This window comes from Solanum lycopersicum, chromosome 4 (genome assembly GCF_036512215.1).
Source record: "Solanum lycopersicum chromosome 4, SLM_r2.1".
NCBI lineage: Eukaryota > Viridiplantae > Streptophyta > Magnoliopsida > Solanales > Solanaceae > Solanum > Solanum lycopersicum.
This window is the reverse complement of record NC_090803.1, coordinates 60052107-60075576: the sequence shown is the minus strand read 5'-3', so window position 1 is coordinate 60075576 and position 23470 is coordinate 60052107. Positions and strand designations below refer to the sequence as shown.

At 31.3% G+C, this 23470-nt stretch overlaps 1 protein-coding gene across 4 annotated transcripts; it reads right to left on the bottom strand.

Annotated features, from left to right (window-relative positions):
* Positions 1–1498: 1498 nt before the first annotated feature.
* On the bottom strand, positions 1499–9768 carry LOC101268567 (uncharacterized). Of its 4 annotated transcripts, none has more exons than XM_004237745.5 (13): positions 9524–9768; positions 9362–9430; positions 8624–8689; positions 8473–8548; positions 7946–8023; positions 7404–7501; positions 6619–6692; positions 4174–4261; positions 3914–4071; positions 3514–3556; positions 3107–3172; positions 2120–2197; positions 1499–1743 (listed from the first exon to the last, which is right to left on the bottom strand). In XM_004237745.5, exons 1-13 carry the CDS (start codon positions 9626–9628, stop codon positions 1633–1635), a joined length of 1110 nt encoding a protein of 369 aa, XP_004237793.1. In that variant the 5' UTR covers positions 9629–9768; the 3' UTR covers positions 1499–1632. The 4 variants fall into 4 exon arrangements, with proteins under 4 accessions (XP_004237793.1, XP_069152557.1, XP_010320088.1 ...); XM_069296456.1 differs by having other exon boundaries at positions 2034–2197; positions 7952–8023; XM_010321786.4 differs by having other exon boundaries at positions 7952–8023.
* Between the last annotated feature and the right edge of the window lie 13702 nt (positions 9769–23470).

Here is a 23470-nt window from a genome sequence, read left to right as displayed (position 1 = left end):
TAATTTATAGTACTTTCTCCATTTTTAAAAAATGACATGCTTTTATTTTTAGTCTGTTTAAAAAAGATGTAAAAAAAATGATATCTTTTTTTTTAAGTTAAATTTTAATTTCTGCTTTTCACATGCTATGTTTAGGACCACAAAATTAAAAAATATTTTTGTACATTTAACAAAACTTTGATTTAGAACCACAAGATTCAAAGATTTTCTTTATTTTTTGAAATTTCATGCCAAATTAAATCAGGATATTTTTTGTGAAACAGAGAAAGTAGTATTTCTTTTCCTTGTTTTTGGTAGTTAGGGTTTTGGAGTGGAGAGGTGGTACATTTCCATAGGCATTGGAGGGGTTAGTCTAGATAAAGGTAGGTCCATATTAAGTATTGTCCAAAAGTTTTATTTTGGGGGTGGACCCAACCCTATTGGAGCTCAATAAACTTTTTTAGGGTCCAAAAATAATTGAGAAGAAAATAAATTGCTTTAGTGCAAGTTGATCTTGTCTCCTCAATGCTTACATATCTTGACCTTTGAAAGATTCATCTAAATTGACTCCTTCAATTTGCTCCAATTCAACATATTGGTCATTTTTTATGACTTCTTCTCAAAATATTTGTAATTGTAAAAAATAAAAAGTCATTTCATTAATTAAAAATATTTCATGTTTATATTGATTCAAAATTTAAATTTTAATAGTCTTGAAAGTCGTATTCAAATTTGCTAAATTGAAGTTGAAAATAATGAGGTTAACACTCCAAATATTAACCTTCCGTATGTGTCTAAAGTTAAAAAGTATCAAACAATGCTTGATATTTGAATGAGTTCAAACTTCATATAATTTTGTTTGATCTAAGAATCCTCAACTTCAGACATTGAATTTGAGAACTTCTGGGGGAAACAACTTAAAAGAAATTGGACTGGCTTTAAATTAACATATATCAAAGCAGATATTTAATGTAAAGTCTACAAAATAATAGTAATTTGAATCAAAGAGAATAATTTTGACAAAAGTCTTGATAGGAAATTCCAAAAACAAGAAAAAGAAAGAACTTGTTGTGTTGGCTCATTCACCTGTAGTAAATAAGTACACCATTTCAAACTTATGTAACGCTTTCTCTCTTCTTTTTTCTTCCAATAAATGATGATATGAGAATTAAATTGCTGCGATTCAATTAATTTATCTATTATTTGTAATGTCTCTGCACAATAAATATCATATAACACTATTCAATACTTCAATATGTAAAAAGGAACCACACAAATCAAATTCCATTTCCGTTCTTTGGGGCTTTCGGGGCACTCTTGATCTTTTTCATACAGAGTTTTAAACGACAATCTTATCAAGATAATTGATGCTGTTAACCAACAAATGGCTCGAGTGTTGCATGACTTGTGTACAGGATGGAGTAAAATGCAGGATGAAGAGAAACAAGTTCATTTAAAGGTGAGGCGAGGTGTTTTATACAACAGTAGGCTAGGCGTTAACTCCAAAACACGGGTAAGGTTATCTCAAACATAATAACATAAAGTATAAATAACACCAATATATAGCAAAAATACTTCAAAACAACAAAAGTTAAAATTTAACGTTGGGGGCTTACAGGCATACGCCCTGCCCCGCCGTAAAATCAAATCAAATTAAAAAACACTGGTTGCAGCAGGAAGGTGTAATCCGTTCACTGCACGGATATCAGCGACAAATAAGCTACCTGAGTCGGACCAACCCCCCAAGACATCCCTGTCTGAACACTGTCAAAAAATAACAATTGGATGAATTAAATGGAGGTGAAATTACAAGATTATGATGAGGAAATCCGCAGCCGCTACTTTTGGGTGCGTAAAACCCTGCAATAGCTCGCAAACCACATAGGAGAGGTAATGTGCACTAGGCAAGCCCGACCCAAAAGGCAAACTCCTTGTTTTTGTTGGCAAGGGATTTCGAACTTGAGACATCCAACATGGAAGTCCCAAGCCCAAACTACTGGGCCACCCCGAATGGTTTACAAGAATGTTAGGTCTTATACAAATGTAAATTTTACCTTGCTAAATCCGAGCCAATTATTTACAGCAAACTAGCCAACTGGGCTCGGATAATTAGCATACTACATTTAAACTTTGTTCTTACCTTGCTAAATCCGAGCCAATTAGAATCTCCTCGATACGAAAATATTTTCTTGCTTTCTTGCCATCGTCCACAGATGACCTGTTAAGAAGTATATATCAAATTTGTTATCAAACAATAGAGTCACAGGGACAAAAGTCCAAATGCACCGCGTATAGCCTGGAATTAAAATAAAAGCATAGATAGATGTGGTACAAATCCTTTTAAATTCTCAAGTTATAAACATTGTCATTTTGGCCCTCAAAATTACAAAAAATGGATAACACCCGAGGGTAATAGACCGCCGAGGGTCTCTATGTTCAGACTGATGTTTTCAAAATTGGCAATAGCGAATGGTAATGTTAAAGATGAAAAGGGAAAAAAATCTGCAGAAGGGAACAACTAAATTGCAAGAACCAGGTATCACATGTAACAGTTTGCTTTGTCCTTTTACTTTTTCAGAAATTTACTTTTTGCTTTATGCTTTTACTAATAACATTGTAATCATAGTAGATGAACATGTAATCTACCATGTAAGGGGAGATATTGACTTCGGAGTCCTGGAGAGAAAGAAAGAGGGAAAGTACCTAACTTTGGTAGGAGTTGTCTGCAACGTTAAAAGCATATAGCAATTGTGGATTTTAACAGGAAGAACTATGTTTAAAGGAAATGAGGTTACAAGTTGGAATAACGAAAAAAGAGTTTGAACATCCTTTCAAGGAATGTCTAGTAACTGTGCTGAAGTTTTACGTCAAGTTTGGATATAGGTAATACTATGTTTTAGTGAAAGAGGGATATGTGATGGAGTAAAGATGAAATTCAGATTCTCTATATAAGATTCATGTAAACGTCTAGTAGCTGTTCTGAAATTTTACATCAATGTTGGATGACTTGGATCTATGGAGTACTACGTTTTATGGAAGGGAGGATATATGCTGGAGTAAAGATGAAACTCAGATTCTCTATTTAAGATTCATGAAAACTATAAAAGGTAAGTTGTGAAATAGTCACCTCGTAGTCAACGCCTTGTACATAGACATATTCAGGATCAACGGAAGAGAAAGCAAGTCCAGTTATCTGTAACAGCATGAGACATTTTAGTAATTATAACACAAAGCATAGGTGTAATAAAAGAATCATGAAAGAAAAGATGCACAACAAGGATATGGAAAAAGAACCCAGAAAGAATGTTACTTGAGATTTAAGCAACGAAAAATGAGATGAAAGAAAATTTTGACCAGACAACTTCAATTGTGGCCTCACTTGAGACAAGGATACTATTGGCTGGACTTCTTTTTAGAAATTCCTTCGATACCTTATTGACAGAAACAACTACTAATATACAAATAAATGTGTGTATATGTGTGTGTGTGTGTGTGAGTGAGAGAGAGAGTAAGAGGGGGGAGGACAAGATTAACCTCATACTTAGAGCAGTTTAGCCATCTCGACACTGCTGACCATCTGTAATAGAAATGTATATTGTATCAGTGTGTTGCAAAAAAAGATCAACCCTCTTACCCAACCAAACCTGCCGGAAACTATGTTACCCATCAGGACTCTGAAGCAAACACAGAAAGCTGAGAAAATTGCAGTTTTCAATATAATTTCTAAGCGTGAACATATCCTAGAGCTATAACTGGCAATATTCCTTTCAAAAGAATACACAAGACGAGAAATGTATGAGACAACAAACAAGAACAAATTACTTAACATGGCATATTCCAGGTTATCTGAAATTTGATCAAGTACACAAGCACACTGTAAGATAAACACTAGAACAACCAGTAAAAGCAAAGTAAAGCCTTAAGAGAAGACTACCTGCGAGGATCATAGACAGTCACAGTACGATCAGCTCCACCAGCTGCAATAGTACCTTTTGAAGAATTACAGACTGCATACAAGTTATCTCCTACAGATCCACAGATTCGACGCACACAACCACCCTTTTCTTTCATTCGCAAGTCCCATATTGTCAGCTGAAGCCAGTATGGAGTGCAGAGAATGAAAAGAATCAGTAAAGAACAAGACATTCTCTGCATGATTCTAACATAAGAAACAAAATAACATAGAAACATTACCTGGCAACCTTCTGCAACTGCTAATACAGAATTTCCACCACCTAAGTCCAAATTTTGCATGAACATAAGTGAAGATGGATGCCACAATCTGCAATGTGATTTTTTTTCTTTGAATAAATTCCTCAAATATATTTAAGCCAAAAAAAAAATATTACAAATTAAATATTTGTTATCTGAAAGACCACGTGTGTTAAAAATGCAATCTACGATAATAAAGCTTCTACATACTGCAACCTGTGAACAACCAACTCATACTCACTAACTTAGGTACCAACATAAATTATAGCTTTCATATGGAGACTGTCTAGATAGAACTACTTTTCTTTTTGTTCTCTTCCCATAAGAAATTTCTTCTAGCCCTGTCTTCCTCTATCCATTCTGGCATAGGAATAAAGATAATTGCATGGTTTGGGGAAGCATCCATCATACTGTTTATTAAAGTCAGTCTCCCACATAACAAAAGGATTGCCTTTTTCAATTACAGCTTCTTCCTTACATTTTCAATGACTCCACTACAGATGTACACTCATTTAAAGGTCACACCAAAGGCATATGCTAAAGTACATAGTTAGATAAAGATCCAATATTACTTCCCAAATTGACAGCCAGTTCTCAAGTTTCTGAACTTCAGGAAAGAGGAAACTTTTCTCCAGTTTTCTATAAATTATAAAATCTAGAGAAGGCCAAAACCAATGATGGATGATTTCTATATACTCAACCTGTCTATTATCTGTATCACATATTATGAGAATGTCATCAGCCTATATAAGGTAAGGTGAGAGATGGCCAAAACAATTGACACTTCCTCTCTCAATGTAAAAGTGACAGATCAATGTCAAGTGCATGGCTTACTTTAGTATCAAAGTAATATCATCAACTATCATTATAACAAAGAAATGCACTAACTGATGCAGTTTATCCGTTTCAGTGAAGACCATTCTCTTATCAGAACAGAGAACTCCAATTAACATGATTGAAACCTTTTTCTATAGATTACCCCAGCTTTACTTGCCTCCTTCTCTCTAAGCATTCATTTGTGATTTGGGCAGTAATGCATACAATCTATAGACTCCCTTTTTATGAAAGTTGTTTGTGTATCAGCCATGAGCTTCTTCATAACATTTTTGAGATTTTGAAGCAACTTAATGATGAATTGTGGAAGCTCCCCACTAGGTTGACAGGCTTAAAATCCTCTTCTTTAAATAATTTTTTTTGGAATTACTACTGTTAAAGTGCTCAAGTTTTTCAACCTCATTATTCTTAGGTATGTGGACTGCATGCAGAAGGCGCCTCCTAATTATGGGCTGCCAATTATGGTCAAAAGACATTGTGAGACCATTAGGGCTAGGGGCTTAGCTACCTTCACATTTTGATTGCTTTGTCCTCCGCCTATTCACTAGAAATCTTTGGAACCGGTCCTCTTCTTCCTCGTAAAATTTGGGGTTATCTTCTGTCCAAAGCAGAGTCTCTATTTGACAGGTTCTTTAAATAGATTATTACTTCATATCTCTTCTTTTATGGCTTCCTGATCTTCAGCCAATCCTCCATCAATCAATGATCCATATGTTCCTATCACCTTTGTGGGATCCATATGCACCAAGACTTCTGCCGCAAGTTATTTCTTCCAACCTGGCTAGATCTTACAGTTTCAGTAGTGCCTCAGCATTTTGAATATTCTCTTCCTCTAACACTAAATCTTTGGCTTTCAATAATACCAGAGCAACAAAGAGATGGTTTTCAACAATAGAAGGCTTATGATTGAATCCTTGATTATTGAACCGCCCACCCCCCGCCCCCTTTTCAAAGATAAATGTCAATTATAATCTTTCATAAAACCAGGTACAACCAATTCTATAAATTGTTTCTTAGATACTTTTGTGGACCTTCTTCTACACGATAGCTATTGCCAAGCATTTTCTTTTGATTTCTTTTGTTCTTTGGTTTATATATTAAGATCTAAAGACATGCCAACACAAATCCCTACACAAAGGAAAAGATGCAAACTTAGGACTCAAGTCATGCATATAAGAGCTCTAGAAATATAGAACAGTCAAATTGTCTTTATGGAAACAGTAATTAATCCACAAAAAGAAGGTTTGCAGAAACCATTATTCAGATTTGTTTATATCTGTTACGAGTACTTAAATCAGCATCAGGAAATAGTTTTACTGGTTTTCTTTTTTATTAACAACATTGCTTAAAAGGCCCAAAGTAGCAGAAAAGCTTCCATGGTAGTAGTAGTCTAGCAATGCCTCCAAGTGAGAATAAAACAGTCCAGACTGTCTAGAAAGGATATATGAACTAGATGTACGATTTTTTGTGACTTGCTGCTATACATATAAACAGTATCTCAAAAATGGAAAGCATAGTAGCAAAAAATAAATGAAAAGCTTGAGATTATACTGTAAATGATCTACCGTCTCCGAAGCAAAGATAAGCACTTACGGACGTAAGGTGCGGACATGAATATCTTGGTCATAGACATCAATGGTTTTAGAGAAACTGTGAGCCACAGCTGCCTGAGGGAAAAGGCCAGAAATACTGAAATTCAGGCAGAAGGCAAGAAATATGCCACAAATGAAACACTTACACTTTCCAAGACACGCGCGCGCGCAGAGAGGATGTTAAAAAGGGAAAAAAATGATTGTGCAGAAGAAAAAAATCAACCGTCTCATTTTCCTTTAAGGTTCAAATCATCAACTTAAAAGTGCTTAGAGTTACTGTCACAACTCACAAGTTTCAGGGAAAAAAAGAAGGTGCATTAAAGTTCATTTGAATAGCCAATATAATACCAGAATAACCCATTGTTTTAATCAGGTATACTGACCAACAAGTTGTGTAGCTTAGTAAGCCAGTTCACACGGAGCAAAAAAAATAAAAACAGGCACTGGCACATTCAGAGATGAGGATATTCGGGTGCTAGCCAATACCATCATTTCAAATTTCTTAGTAAACGGTAGAGGTCAAAAAAACGCAGACTAGTGTATCTGGAAGAATCTCAGGCAAAGGACACAAGATACATTGAAGCACGATAGTAAATACACAACAAGAAATAGATTGCAAACTAGTCAGCTGACAAGGACAAGGCCTCGCCTCCACACCAACTGCCTCTATTTTGCACCCACGGGCACAATTACTTGCTTCAAAGTGAACAGGCAGAAGCTGCAGATGTGAAGCATCAACATTAATGATTACAGACTCCAACCTAGGAGACATATGAGATGAAATACCATGGATCGTTGAGTGGGATTGAAGCACAGGCCTGCCCAGCTACCTTCTCCAACACCACAATCTCGAGGAGAGACAGAATACGTAAGCCCGTTGACATCTAGAATATGAGGAATTCATCAAGCTGTAACCTAAATATCATGCTAGAGTAAATGTGGGAATAACTCATCGGTAAAAGTCATGGGTGGTCCATGTCAATAACAATTTTTCTTAGATCTACTCAAATTAGCAAGATCATAAGTTTCTCAAATCAAGTTGGTACACTATTTCACTTATATGCCAGGTAATAGTAATTTAAATATAGCATCTTTACTGAAGATACTTCGTGAAATTGTAAGTAGCAAAACCAAACTATTAAATGAGCACATCAGACCCCATAATTGGTAAATTTAGTTATTAACTAACTGTGGCATTACGCCTATATAAATGGAAAAAAAATAGGTTTAACAGAGGTAAACCAAAATTTCAACTCCAAAATTATGCTAATTTTTAACAGAATCCATCACTGTTCAGCTAAGTACTGAGAAATAAATAGGAGAGATACCGTCACCATTGGCATCCAATCTAGAGACAATAAGGTGACCATAAGAATCCACGCTTCCCAGCATTGAGCAACCAGAGCCTGTAGAGAACTAGACAGATCATTAAGCTGTTGAAAGGTAAAGATTAGCTACTTCAAATACATAAAAGAAACTACATGCAAACTAATGGACAGTAGTAGCAATAAGGACCGAGCAGCTAAAAACTAGGGAAGTTAGTAGGAACAATAGCAGCAAGTTCTTGAAGAAGTGGTAGAAAGCCCTTCAATATACAGGACCATACGCATGATGCAATGCCAACTTATATAAAAAAAGATACGACAAAAGATTTACGATTTAATGATATGATGATATAGCAGGCTATTTGTCTTTCTTTCCAAAATTTCCTCTTCTCTGTCACTATTTCTATGTTATCTTTCCCTCTCTTATTAATTAAAAAGATAATTCAGAATAAGGAAATAATAACAACAAGCTTTTCAGAATATCGCGAAGGGCTGCAAAAATTCAAAAGGTAAATATCTTCATATCTTACTTTCAGTTTCAGCTAGCACTATACTTTGGATTTCTGATCGATGCGGGCAACGATTGACCACTGAAGCTTCTAGAACCTTCAAATTAACAATACTAGTAAGCTACTTCACACTTAACATCTTTCATCATGATATAAGAAATGGCAAGTGTACCTCACATTGTTCAGGAATTAGAAGGTCCTCCTTTCCTAGATTGAGCAATGAATTTTCCATTGGAATCTGTACAGTGAAAATGAAAACAAATTGAACATCCGTTGCTTCTTAATCCAACATGTTTATCAACACATTTAGGTTTATGCAACTAATAGCCTTCAAGCATGTTTGTGAAGTCAATATGAACTTATCATCATATATAGACCAGATAAGTACAAAGAACAAAGTGGTATAACAAAGCAGCTTATTCAGCTCCTCCCCTCAACCTCAATCTATCTCTCTGTCTCTTTATAGCCATGGTCTGATCTAGGAGGGGGCAAGGTGTTCATCTGAATACCCTTGACAAATATTACACTTATGTATATAAAGTTCTTTTTTTAGTGTATATATAGACTTGGAATCCCTTGCACACAAGACTACAGGCTGGCTTAGTTGTTTAGGGAGTTTCAAAATTCAATCTTTTAGGTTCCGAACTGAAATCTCAAAGCACTATATTTTTATTTTTTGAGCCCCTTAGTGAAAATTCTGAATCGTCCATTAGCTTGTAATTTACCTCCCGAACAAGAAGCGCAAATAGGTGTGGAGGACATCTCAGACATGAGTGTTGAAATCACAATCACTTAGAATGATTGCAACTCAATTAAGCTTACTGGAATTCAATAGACAAAGCAAAAGGACTAGACTGAATAATAATACATCATTATATACGTGTACAAAGACATTATGGAAAGGACTTACAAGAACTTTATAAATGCGGCAGCCAGATGCAATGTAAACCCAACAAGAAGAATCATTATCATCATTCATCTGCTCTCAAAAAAAAAAAAGGAGAAACAGTTAGATTGAATTGGGTATGCACAAAATAAAAAACTGAATTTTGAGAAAAGGGAATTAACGGACATGAATGGCAAGACGAGTAGACTGAAGATTGGCAGGGGATGGATGCTCAATTAGAGTGGAAGAAATCACTGCTTTCTTCAAAAACTTTGCCTTCAACTCCAACATTACTTGTCAGTTTCTCTGCTTCAACTTCAAACTTTTGTTGAAGCTCTTCGTCAAGTCCCTGACCCCAAACATCAACAAACCCTGTTTGGGATTGCGGAGACACGTATTTTTCAAAAAAGTATTTTTGTTGAAAATAATGTATTTTCGCAAATTAATATAAGTGACTTTATTTAGTGAGAATTGTATATAATAATAAATTATTAATTTAAATTAAGTATTTTGATTTACTTATACCTTACAGCAAAATATAGCTATTTTTGACACTCTCTTTGGTGGAATCTTGTTCGCCACTCTTTTTTAGTGACAGTATCGCTCGCCTCTGTTACTTTTTATACAAATACGAATGTGTAAAATGTGTTTGTATTTGTATAAATCGAAAGAAAATTTTATAAATACATATATTTTTGTTCCTCTCTCAGATCTCGCTCGCCACCCTCGCCTCTCTTACTTATACAAACAGAAACGAAATGTATAAATTGCATTTCTGTTTGTATAACTTGAGAGAAAATTGTGTGCATATATATTTATACATGCAAATATATATGTAAATATATATATTTTCGTCCTATACACTTATAATTCTACAATAAAAACACTCCCCTGCCCAGCTTCTTTTGTCTTTCTCTCTTTTTCGTTTTATACAAATTCAAATTGTATATAGTTTATCTCTAATTCGTTTTATACAATTCGTTTCGACTGTATATGTATAGCGAATTATACTTTTATATGTTTGCTACGAAACGAAATTATGCAAACTTTATTAAAACATACAAATATGAATTTTATATTTGCTATATATGAAAGTTGCCCTTTTATTTAAATGGAAACGGTATTGGTTTTACTTTTGTTGTTGAGTGAAGCAAAACAAATCTGTTATTTGAAAATACTAGTAGAAACAAAAAATTATTTTTGCCAACACTAGAATATCATGTTCATCAATATAACTGTTATTAATTATTTAGCATATCTAATAAGTTTGGTTATATTTTATTTTATTTTTTATTTCTATATAATTATAGTTGATTTATGTTTAAAATTATTATATTTTTTCGCATTATATTACGCATAATTTTATATAATTAGAGAAAAAAATAATACTTCTATTTAGAGTCGTCAATATGGATTATGTCTCTTGGATCGGCCTGACCTAACCCAAAATTTAATAGGGCTGAAATAATATCTTTGGAACTCATTTAAAAAAGGAAAAATTACATCGATTGACACATTTTAATAAATAATTAATGATTTTAGCGATACTTTTTATTTATTACCATTTATAGCAATACTATGTTATATCTACAAAATCTATTAAAAGTGAATTATTTATGCAATATAGATGAATCATAATTGTTTTTCAAAATATATTATGTTTGTTTGGTAAAAATTTGACACATTGTATAATAATTGTATTAAAATGTGTGATAAATGTATTATCCATCATTAAAACTTGTACTGTATATGATAATAAATTGATCTTTGTAATATATGTTAAACTTGTATTATAAATGAATTAAAAGTGATCAAGTGAAGAAAAAAATTGTTATAATGGTAAATATTTTCTTATTATTGTACATTTATGTAAGATTTCCTTTAAGAAAAAACATTTTCTAGCCTGGCCTGAGTAAGCCTACTATTTATGGCGCTTCAAAAATATCGGTAGGGTCGGCTCGTAGGTCAATAAAAATTAATTAAAAATATAATATAATATTAAATTTTAGAGTTCAAACTCAAAATAATTAAGTTAATATTTCTATTTATTAAAAAAAAATATTTCTATTTATATATTTCTACTTTTGCTTGAGAAAAAACTTAATAAAAAACTTCATGTAAATTGTTTTGTCGATATTTATGACAATATTTTTATATTATAATTTATATTTTAATTTAATAATTATAAAAAGGGACTTTCACATAGCCACTAAAAATAGCTTAATTATCCTCCATAGCTATAGTTTAATAATTTCAATTCGTGGCTACGTATAATAGGGAATAGAGAGGTGAACGAGACTGCGATAGAGAGGAGAGAGGCGAGAGAGAAGTGATTTATATATGTAAATTGGTTAGATAATTGTATATTATACATATCTACTTGAATATATGGCAAGTGAGATTGGGAGAGAGAGGATAGAGAAGAGCGGAGAGCGAGATTGGGAGGCGAGCGAGATTGGGAGAGACGCAAGCAAGAGAGGGCTGACAGTGGGAGAGGGGTGAATTAATATGTGTATTATACATATGCATTTGTATAAAAAAAAACAAGCGAGGTTGGGAGAGAGAGGAGAGAGGCGAGTGAGATTGAAAGAGCGAGAGAGAGGTGAATTGTGTGTGTCTATATATATATATATATATATATATATATATATATATATATATATATATATTAGACAATTGTATATTATACATATATATTTATATATTCCGTCGAATTATAATATAGATTGATGTGGCTGATTATACAAACTCAATGTCAGTCCACATAATTAATATATAATGTTAGTCGCGAGCGATAATTATAACAAACTATAATTATGATGAGTAATTAAGTAATATAAGTTTGCTTAACCGCATATTTTTTTGTCCTAAAAAATATATTTTTAAAAGGTGGGTTGGCTCGACAAGCCAGCCCTGGACCAATCATTTTTTAATCCACACCAAAAATAGATAATTATTTCAAATTACTTGTTCATTTTGATAAATCAAGAAAGAACAATTTTGTTTACTTATCATACTCTTAATTAATTGTTTTAAAAAAGATAAAACTTTTTTAAAATCTTAAAATTTTGATTTATTCACTTCATAATTAACTTATTATGTCAATAATTATTTTTTTAATAGGTGAGTCAATTAAAAAATGAATAAACATTAATTAAGAAAATATTATGCAAGAATTAATTTGTCTTTCAATAGTTAAATATTTATACAACTGTTATGGTTTTATTTTACATCTGTGATTTGGAAAATGTAAAACAAGTGAGCAGCAATAATAAAATTTGGATCTTTTGAACTAACTTGCAAAATTGTCCTCCCTAATGGTAATGTGATCCACATTGCTACTATTTATGCTAAGTGCGAAGACACTCTAAGAAAAGATCTCTGAAGTCAACTCTATCCTCAATAATCCAAGGTCCTTGGACAGCAGTTGGTGACTTTAATGTTATTGGTTCTGTTAATGAAAAAGAAGGCGGCATTCCTTATAGAAATTGGGAAAAGTTTTGACTTCCTCAACTGTATGATTGATTCGGGGATCCAGGATGCGGCTAAATTCACTTGGAGCAATAATAGAGGGGCTCCCAATACAGTTTGAAAAAGCTGGACAGGATGTTATACAATGCTTCTTGGTTTGGAAAAACATCAGTCACTCACTTGGCAAGGGTTTGCTCACATCATGTTCCACTTTTGATCAAACTTAATGACAAAGAAGACGAGCATAAGAAATATTTCAAATTTCTTAATGTCTGGACAAAACATGAGTTATTCCTGGACGTTGTCAAGGAAGCTTGCCTACTTGAGGTTCAAGGTAATCCAAAATGTGGAGCATACACCAAAAGCTCAAAACTACAGCCTCGAGGTTGAGCAACTGGTCTAGAGAAGTTTATGGTAATATCTATAACGAGACCAAAAAGCTTGAAAAGGACATTGTGGATCTTGAACAAGTCAATCTAGCGGGGACTAATGATACCAATAGAACCAATTTGAAAAAGGTTAAGTGTCACGGACTTAGAGTATTTGCTAAGACTCCGTGCGGCACTTGACAACTTACTCACGAATATTTCACGATCTTGTAAGCTCAAGTAAGACTTTAAGACTTAGATCATTAAGAGAATGTAAAGAATGACTTAGAAAGAACTTTGGAAGAAGACTTGTATTATACTTGGAAAACTTGCTTACAATTTTGTTTTGGTTGGATGCATTTACAAATGAGAGGCCCTTCTATTTATACTACCTCCTAAGGGTCTAAGTGTAAATAAAAATTACTCTACAAGTCCCTAAAATATTTACATTTTAGTCCATATTCTAGAGAATTCTACACTTTCTAGAATATGCTAATCTCTTTCAAAAGTATCTAAAGTATTCTAGAGAATTCTCTAGTCTTCTCCAGAAATCTAGAAGGTTCTAGAGTTCTCTGCAAACCTCTTCACAACTCTAGATCCTTCTGCTCATATTCGGACGCCAAATCAGGCTGGAATTGTGGCGGAACATCACATAAGGCTAATCACAGCAAGTATCTTAAAATTCAAGATTCTATCATGAGACAAAAGGCAAAAGTCAAGTAGTTTACTGAGGGTGACACCAACTCTTATTTTCATAATGTTTGAAAGACAAAAGAAGAAGACTTCAAATCAACAAGATCCAAGATGAACATTGGCAATGGGTAAAAGGAAACAAGGGGGTAGCTGAAGCAGCTGTGAAATACTTTCAAGGCATTTTTTGCCAGAATCCTGATAGGAATGATTTCTCATAACTGAATTTCATTGAAGCCTCTATTATAGATGACACCAATAGGTTGTCGACTGCGTTTCCTACTAACAAAGAGATCAAAGAAACCGTTTTCTCTTTGGATCCAGATAGCGCCCCAGGACCGGATGGATTCAGTGCTAAATTTTTTCCAAGTTGTTGGTCGATTATTGGCCCTGATATCACTCAAACCATGAATGCTTACTTTTGTGGATCTACCTTGCCTATAAGGTTCACTCACTCAAATATTGTTCTTATTCTCAAGGTGAGTTTTCCACAGCACCTCTCAGAGCTTAGACCTATCAGCCTCTGTAGAGCCGTCAATATGGGCTAGGACCGTTGGGCCGGCCTGACCCGAAATTTAGTAATGCTGGGCTAAGATTTTTGGAACCCATTTAAGAAAAAGGCTTTTTAGCCCGTCTTGAATAAGTCTGTTGATTTGAGAGGCTTGAGAAATATCGGTAGGGCCGGATCGTGGGCCAATAAAATTTAATTGAAAAATATAATAAAATTAAGGAAAAATTATATATAATAACAAACTAATAACCTAAAATAAATGGAGTAGCTAGGGTTTGATTTAATTGTGCTCCATAGCAAACGTTTGCAGAAAATTGTCATGGCCTCTCTCCCAAATATCTCTCGACATTCTCCTCCAATCTCCGCTCGCTTCCTCACTTTTTATACAAAACACAAGCGTATAAAAATTGTTTCTAATTGTATAAAGCAGAGAAAATTGTATAAATACATATATTTTTGTTCCCCTCTCTCCCCTCTTCTAGATCTCGGTCGCCACTCTCCCAAATCTCGCTCGCCACCCTCGCCTTTCTCACTTATACAAACAGAAGAGAAATGTATAAATTGCGTTTTCTGTTTGTATAAAGCGCGAGAAAATTGTATATACACATGCAAGTACATATATTTTCGTCCTATACACTTATAATTATACAATAAAATACTTCTCTGTCCAGTTTCTTTTGCTTGCTCTCTTTCTTGTTTTATACAATTTTCAAATTGTATCTAATTTCTCTCTTTCTTGTTTTATACAATTCGATTCAATTGTATATTCCTTGTCAAGTCTGTTTTGTCTTTCTCTCTTTCTCATTTTATACAAATTCAAATTGTATATAACTGTTCTATACACTTATGATAATACACTTTGTTTTTATACAGTTCTCTGCCAAAGTGTTCTTCTCTTTCTTGTTTTATACACTTCGTTTTATACAATTTGCTTCAACTGTATTTGTATAGCGAATTATACAATTTCTATGTTTGCTATGGAGCGCAATTATGCAAATTTTGCTATAACATACAAATATAAATTTTTTATTTGCTATATGTGAAAGTTGCCCTAAAATTAAAGAGAGTTTAAACTCAAAACAATTAGGTTAATATTTCTATATAACTATTCATACTTAAAAAAAACTTAATAAATTTTTTTAATGGGAAACTTTCACATATAGCCACTTAAAAAAATAATAATTTACTCTTCATAGTTATAATTTGATAATTACAATTTATAGATACATGTTATTTAGAGGAGAGAGGCGAGTGAGACTGGAAGAGAGAGGAGAGAGACGAGAGAGAGGGGGAAAAGAGTGGGAGAAAGGTTAATTATATATGTATATTTGTTAGATAATTGTATATTATACATATGTAATTGTATATATGGCAAGAGAGATTGCGAAAGGGAGGAGAGAGGCAAGCGTGACTAGGAGAGAGAGGAGAGAGGCAAGCGAGAGAGGGTAGAGTGTGGGAGAGCGGTGAATTATATATGTGTATAGACTAAAAACTTGTATATTATGCATATTTATTTGTATATTCTGAGAAATTATACATATACAAAAATGACTAATTATACAAATTCGAAGTTAGCCCACGTAATTAATGTATAATGTTAGTCGCGAGTGGTAATTATAGCAAACTATAGCTGTGATGAGTAATTAGATAATATAAGTTTGCTTATCCGTATAATTTTTCCCTTTTTAAAAGGGAAAAGGGTCTGATATACCCCTCAACTTTGTCATTTGGAGCTGATATACCCCTCATTATAAAAGTGGCTCATATATGCCCTTACCGTTATACAAACGGCTCACATATACCCCTGCCGTTACAAAATGGCTCACATATACCCTTCATTTAATGGAAGTTAAAAAATTAGTTTTAAATTTATATTTATTACTTCTAATTTTTTTAAAAAAATTATTTAGGGGTTTATATGATTCTTCTATCAAAGTTCAAGGTATATTTTAATTTTTTTCATATATAAATTATTTTTTGACTTCTTTTATTATAATTATTTGAATTTCTTATTCTTATTTTGTCTTTTTTCTTTCATTCCTTAGTTTAAAGAATAAAAAGTTAAACTATTTTTTTATGTGTGTATTGTAATTTAATTTTATATTCGAAGAAAAAATTTGGTCATCTACAATAAGTTTTAATTAGTGAAACATAAATAAATTTGATTATCAAAATAATAATTATAAATTAGTCACTGAAACAAAAAAAAGTCAAAAAAAAATATGTTTGACGAGGATTAAATTTACTCATATGGGATTATATTTTTTAGAAAAAAATAATAAAAATTTAGATTAAAATTATTATTTTTTTCATTTCCGTTAGAGGAAAAGGGTATATGAGAGCCATGTGTTTACAAGTAGGGGTATATATGAGTCACTTTCATAACAAGGGGTATATCAGCTCTAAATGACAAAGTTGAGGGGTATATCAGACCATTTTTCCCTTTTTAAAATGGTAACTTACCTTAACAAATATTTTTATAAAGACAATTTTATTCGTGAATTTGATTAAAAAGTAGTAACATTAACATCGTGTGATATTATTTTATTGATATTTATGATAATATTTTTAAATTATAATTTGTAATTTAGATTAAAATTAAAAAATATATAATTTTTTAAAAATAGTTTGGCCCATCCAGCCTAGCCCACATGTTTGTAGGTTGAACCGACTATTTTTAAGTCCACACCAAAAATGGACTAGCCCGACGTGACTCATAAAATATCAAGTATACATTACATAAATACCATAGTGTAAATTCTAAATTACTTTCTATCTCTGTTGCACTTATTAAGAGAAAAAAAGTATAAAATCAATTTATAATCTTATAGTATTGCACTTATTAAGAGAAAAAAAACATTAAAATCAATTTATAATCTTATAGTATCTATTTGTTCCACTAATTAAGGAGAAAAACTGAAAATTAAATTAAAATTTCACAAAATACGTTATTCCATTCAAAATTATTATCAAGAATTCAAAATCCTAGTGTAACAATCCAAAAAATTAAAATTCTTTCTTCTTGCTCATCGTTCTCTCTGTTTCATAAAAAATTTTGGGATGAGTTAAGATAGGCTCCCAACTGATGCTAGAGTAGCAAAAATGGGAATCACTATTAAAACTACTTGTTGCGGCAGCGTTACTCTTTGGAACGTCGTGATGCAAAACCAATGGCTACCAAAAGGTGCAGACAGAGAGTGATTCCAGTAATGCTTTTAGTTTTTTAAAATATCAATCATCGATTTTTTTTTTATTATTTCATATAAGGTTTGAGATAACCCGTAATTTAATAAATATTATTTACACCATTCAATATACAAAACATTTTTTTAATCATAATCAGTTTTTTCTCGTTGTCGTGTGCGCAAAATCTTCCTATGCTTTATGGAAGAGTAGTCAAATAACAAAATTATAATTTAAATATAATAATTATTGAATAAATTTTTTGTAATTTGCTCATTATATGTCAGATAAACTTGATTTCATTAGTTTATGAACTGTAAGACATTTAAAATCACTCGAACCCTATTTTAAAAATTCACATTAATTATACAAAACACAAGCAATTACAAATAATTAGTGGTTATGCAAATTTATACACCCACAAAGGGGATTGTATCTGTACTGAATATTTGAGAGAAATAAAACTGTAAAAGAGCCCTCAGATCTCATAGCTTCAAAATCACAGACAGCTAAATCGTGATGGAACTCATCAGAAGCCTTTCATACATCACCATAAACATCAGCGGCAAAAGTGCAAGTGTGCTTTAGTGTGTGATGTTGAAGGAGACAAGGAAAGGGAGAAAGAATGGCGGTTGCCGCTGATATTCAGGTGATGCATAAAGGCAACGGATGAATCTATAACCATCACAGCCGCTCAATATACATAGATTTTCCATCATTGGGCTTTCTCAAAACCAAAAATCGAAAAAAATAATAGAAATCAATAAAGTAGAAAACGAAAATCAAATCAAATCACAATTAGAGAAAAAAAAATCATAAAATTTACCAATCCGATAGAACTTAACAATCAATACTACACTCCGGCGTCGTTAGCTGCCCAGAATGAGGCGGAGAAAGTAAAATTAGGGTTTCATTTGAGGATATTAGTTGGGACTATCTTATATAGAGGCTATTAATGGGCTTTAAGCCCTGTTTCGTACTTATTGGGCTGCCATCGAACAAGTGATTTGAATTGAGGAATTTATATCCTAAAATATTTCAATGAACTTCAAAGTAGGATTATGCCAACCAAAATGTATTCTTTGAAATTCAAAAAAAAATCTCACATTCTCTCTCATCTAACTAACTTCCCAAGTTTATATGTTGTTTATTTATAGTATATTTGATATACCAATATTATGTATAAATAATTATATCATATATATTCAATTCTATATAATAATTAATATACTCAAATAAGTGCCCATGTAATTATATAAAATTGACATAAATAAATGTCCATCAAAATAATTGTCATCAAATACATATTTTTTCATATATATATATACCTTTAAAATTGATGTTAAATTTTATTTTAACAACGGATATTTGTTTGACCTATTTGTGTGCGTATTTGACTGATAAATGCAATTACTTTAGCCGATCGATTATGTGATTTGTCCTTACTATGCTAGTTTGTCAATATCTCAAGACTTTTGACCAAACTAATTCATTAAAATAATATGTTTTTAATTTTTTTTATAAAATTATTATAAATATATTTCTGAGTAACGTTTTAAGGTATTTTTATTTTAAAAATTTAACTGATAAAAACTAACGACGTTAAATAAAAAACATACTTTTGAATACATTTTATACCTAAAACATTACTCAGACGTTTTTAGGATAAATCGATACTCTTAATAAAAATCAATTATTTGTCATCTCTACTGAAATACAGAGTGTCATTTTTATCGATTGTGAGTTTCCAATTACCTTAAATTGTAATTTTTAATTTCAAAGCATTTGCCTAAAACCCTTCTGCAATTAGGGAAATTCCAAACCCTTCTTCCTGTGATTTAAGAGATCTAAAGTGAAATCTTCCGAAAGCACAAAGAGCAACCATAAGTCTTCTCATTATTGAACACAACACATCAACACCAGCTAGGACACATTTATAAGTAATAAGTCATGCCAGATGTAGGATACAACCAAATGCAGACAACAACTCCAATCAAAGGGTTCAAATGAGTTTGAAATTAAAATTCACAACTGATAAAAATTACAGTGGCGTGACAAAATAATTGATTTTTATTTAGAGCCCCAAAAATGTACTTTTGAGTAATGTTTTAGGTGTGAAATGTTACTCAAGAGTACGTTTATTCATTTAACGTCGTCGTCTCATCAGTTAAATTTTTAAAACAAAAGTACCCTAAAACGTTACTCAGAAATATTTTTATACTCGTTTTGTAAAAAAAATAAAAATGTATTATTTTGATGAACTAGTTTAAATAATAACTTAATTTGATTAAAAATTTCACTATCTCATTATACAATAGTACATAAATGTTAAAATTTTAAAACAACAGATTTTATGTAGGGCAACTTTCACATATAGCAAACAAAAAAATCATATTTGTATAATATAGCAAACTTTGCATAATTGCGCTCCATAGCAAACATAAAAACTGTATAATTCGCTATACATATAAAAGTGTATAATTCACTGGCCTAAATTGTATAATTCGCTGGCCTATTTCGCTGCAATTGTATAATTAGCTTTGCATACAGTTGAATCGAATTAAAATGTATGTATATTGCATAATTATAAGTGTATAGCAAGAAGATATATGTTTTTCTCGCTTTATACAAAAACAGAAACACAATATATACACTTCTGTTGTATAAAACTAAAAAAAATTGTATTTCACTGCAATTGTATAATTCTTTGGCCTTTTTCTCTGCAATATTTGAAGTAAAATGTTTGTAAATTATATAATTAAGTGTATAACACGAAGATATACATTTTTACATGTGTATATACAATTTTCTCTCGCTTTATACAAAACAGAAACAGAAATTATACACTTCTGTGTATAAAGCGAGAGAGGCGAGAATGGGAGAGTGGCGAGCGAGACTTCTGGGAGAGAGACGCCTGGCAAATTTTTGTCAACGTTTGCTATGGAGCACAATTAAATCAAACCCTAGCTATTCCATTTAATTTAGATTATTAGTTTGCTATTTTATACGATTTTCCCTTTTATGTATGCTTTATTTAGATAGTATATAAGATATAAATTATGTATGGTGTAACAGTTAACCTATTATAGTCGAAGGAGACTTTATAGGAAACGGTTAATTTTATTTGAAATGTAGTCAACTTGTTCAGGCTAATTTCGAGGCATTTAGAAATTTGTTAGGATATATGATTGATCGTGTTTAATTATAGATTTGTGGTCATTCCATTAAGCTTAAATTTAGGAATGATAAGAATTCCACTACTTAGTATTCTCATTTAATATAGGTTAAATAATTTTCCTATTAGATATTTTAAAGATGAATTTTTATTAATTATTTAGAACAGAATTAAGGCAAACAACACAAATTTCATTAGTTTATAATTTAATTACATATCTTCATGTGTGTTTTTGAAATTATTTTCGTATTAGATTAGATTTTGGTCTATTTTATCTATATGAGATCAAAATTAAGTGTAATTTGTAGCAAATACAATGTTTCTAAGTGAATTTACATGTACTTGACTCTTTGGTTTGCCTCCCTCCTATCTCGTTTGATCTCTATATATTATACACGATTATTCACACATATGTATCTAGAGTGATTCACATGTATATGAGATATATATACTCTTTCACCTCCCCTCTATCTTGCTCATCTCTCTCATTTTTCGTTTGTCTCTCTCTTTTTTACTCGTTCTCTCCCTATATATATATAGATATACGAATTTCAAAATGTATCTGATAGCAAATAACGTATTTTCTTCGTGAACTTAATCTCAAAATTTAAATTAACATAACCTACCTAATTCCTTTAACCAAAACTGCCTTAAAGTGATCTTCACGTGCGTAATAGTATTAGTTTGTGAATATTCCCATAATGTCAGCTTTTATCACCCTATTTCTTTTTAGTTTAGCCTATAGAAAAAAAAGAGTGTAGAAAATTAGAAAGTGGGGTTCTAGTGCATGCACAGAAAGTACCTAGAAAAAAAAAACTAGAAGTATTAGAAATTGAAAAAAATAAATAATAAGACACAATTTATCACATTAATTCCTTTTATCTTTAATTTATTACTATAATCATATTTCACAATATATAATATTTAAAATTGATATAATAAATTAATATTGAACAGGTAAAATTAAATATAAAAAAATATTTAAAATTATTCCACACTATAACCTTATCAGCCTCGAAAATTATTTAAGAAGGTGCAACTTTTTATATATATATATATATATATATATATATATATATATATAGTGCTTAGTAGCTTTTTACTCAAAAAACAAGAATGCTAATATCAAGAAGTAATTATTCCAAACTCTAATAACTAAAATGTAACTTTGCTACTAATAACTAATCTTTTGAGAAGATGTGTTGTCGATTTTTTACTTGTTAAGATATTAAATTAAACTTAGATTGAAGATGTACATAGTAGGCGTGGTTTAGAATTGGAATCCATTTTTACTAACAAAAAAATAAAAAAATTGGAATTCATTGAGCCTATAATTTGTTTCATGAAGTATTATTGTCCGTTTGCTTTTATTTATACATTTAATATTTTATATATTTTTTAAAAATAATGATTCATATGAATTCTTTATTATAATATTGATATTAATATTGTTTAATTTAAAAGACGCTACAAAAATCAGCCGACTTAAGCCGTAAGAAGGATGAAAAAATGACCTCGAAGAAAATGACATTTTCCAAATCTTGTGTGTTTATTTTTAGATTTTCTATTTATTTTAGAAACCACAAAACTTAAAATAAATTTGTGAAGTGTATATTGTATACCTAACTCTGAGGAAATAAGATTTGTTCCGCTCTTACAAATATTCAAGAAAATAATATTTTCAAATCCCTTGCATAAATATACAAATAAAAATTCGTGTATATAAAAAAGAAATTTTCTTGTAAAAAGAACATAAACTAAAATATTGTGTCCCATGCCTACTAATCAATTTTATAGAATAGAATGAGTACCCAATCAATCTCGTTGACAATGTCTTAAAGTAATGATTTATTAAGACTTTTATGGGCTAATTAATTATAATGAAAATACAATGAAGAACACAGACATTTAATATACTCATAATTCAATATTGAAATCTAAAAGCTAAATTTAAAATATGAGTTCATAATCTGAAACTTATTTATTACAAATAATTGGACCTGCATTTGTGCAACTAGTAGGGTCACATATGTCGATTGTTAACATTAATATCTCCAAATTAAAGCTAATTTGGCCTTAACGACACTGATATTTTGGGGAGGTTTACTACTTTTCATAAAATGAACGTGATCACATATTCACATATAATTTAATTCTAAATTAAACAATAACAAAAAGTAATCAAATTATATTACTTATGAAGTTCAATTACTATTTGACTTTTTTTTTTCTCGGGGGATGAAGTTGGGGGTAATTTCTTTTTGATACTCGAAATAATTTTTAGATCAGTTAATTTAATTTTTTATTAGAGAATATTGTTGGCCCTAATAATAAAAAAGTAAGGTATAAATGTATAATTTGTAGTATTCTTATGTATATAACCATGTCCCAATTTGTGATTTAGCAAATCGGATGGGAGTTAAATGTTTAGGTATTACTAATCAGGATTAAAAATGTTTTGATATATATTTTCTATTAGGAAATTAAAGTGATTGCCACTTTATTTAATTTATGTAGTTGGTTGTTGCTATTACGTATTTAATTTAATTTATCTTTACTTTTCTAGATTCCTTTCCGTCTCTAGCACTTGAGAGAAAAATTATCAAATATCCACTCAATTCTTGTTTTTTTCTATGCAGCTGGACCCTTAAAAAGTACGAGTGTGTTAGTTGACGGCGAAACTAAAATTTTCATTAAAAAATTTTAAAATATGAAGCTGAAGGAATTCAATAACA

Coding starts and splice junctions, on each gene's coding strand:
- LOC101268567 (XM_004237745.5), bottom strand. CDS start 9,628: ATGTTGGAGTTGAAGGCAAAGTTTTTGAAGAAAGCAGTGATTTCTTCC. Junction 8,549..8,623: donor TAATTCCTGAACAATGTGAG/GTACACTTGCCA, acceptor GTTAATTTGAAG/GTTCTAGAAGCTTCAGTGGT. Junction 7,502..7,945: donor ATTGGATGCCAATGGTGACG/GTATCTCTCCTA, acceptor CTCATATTCTAG/ATGTCAACGGGCTTACGTAT.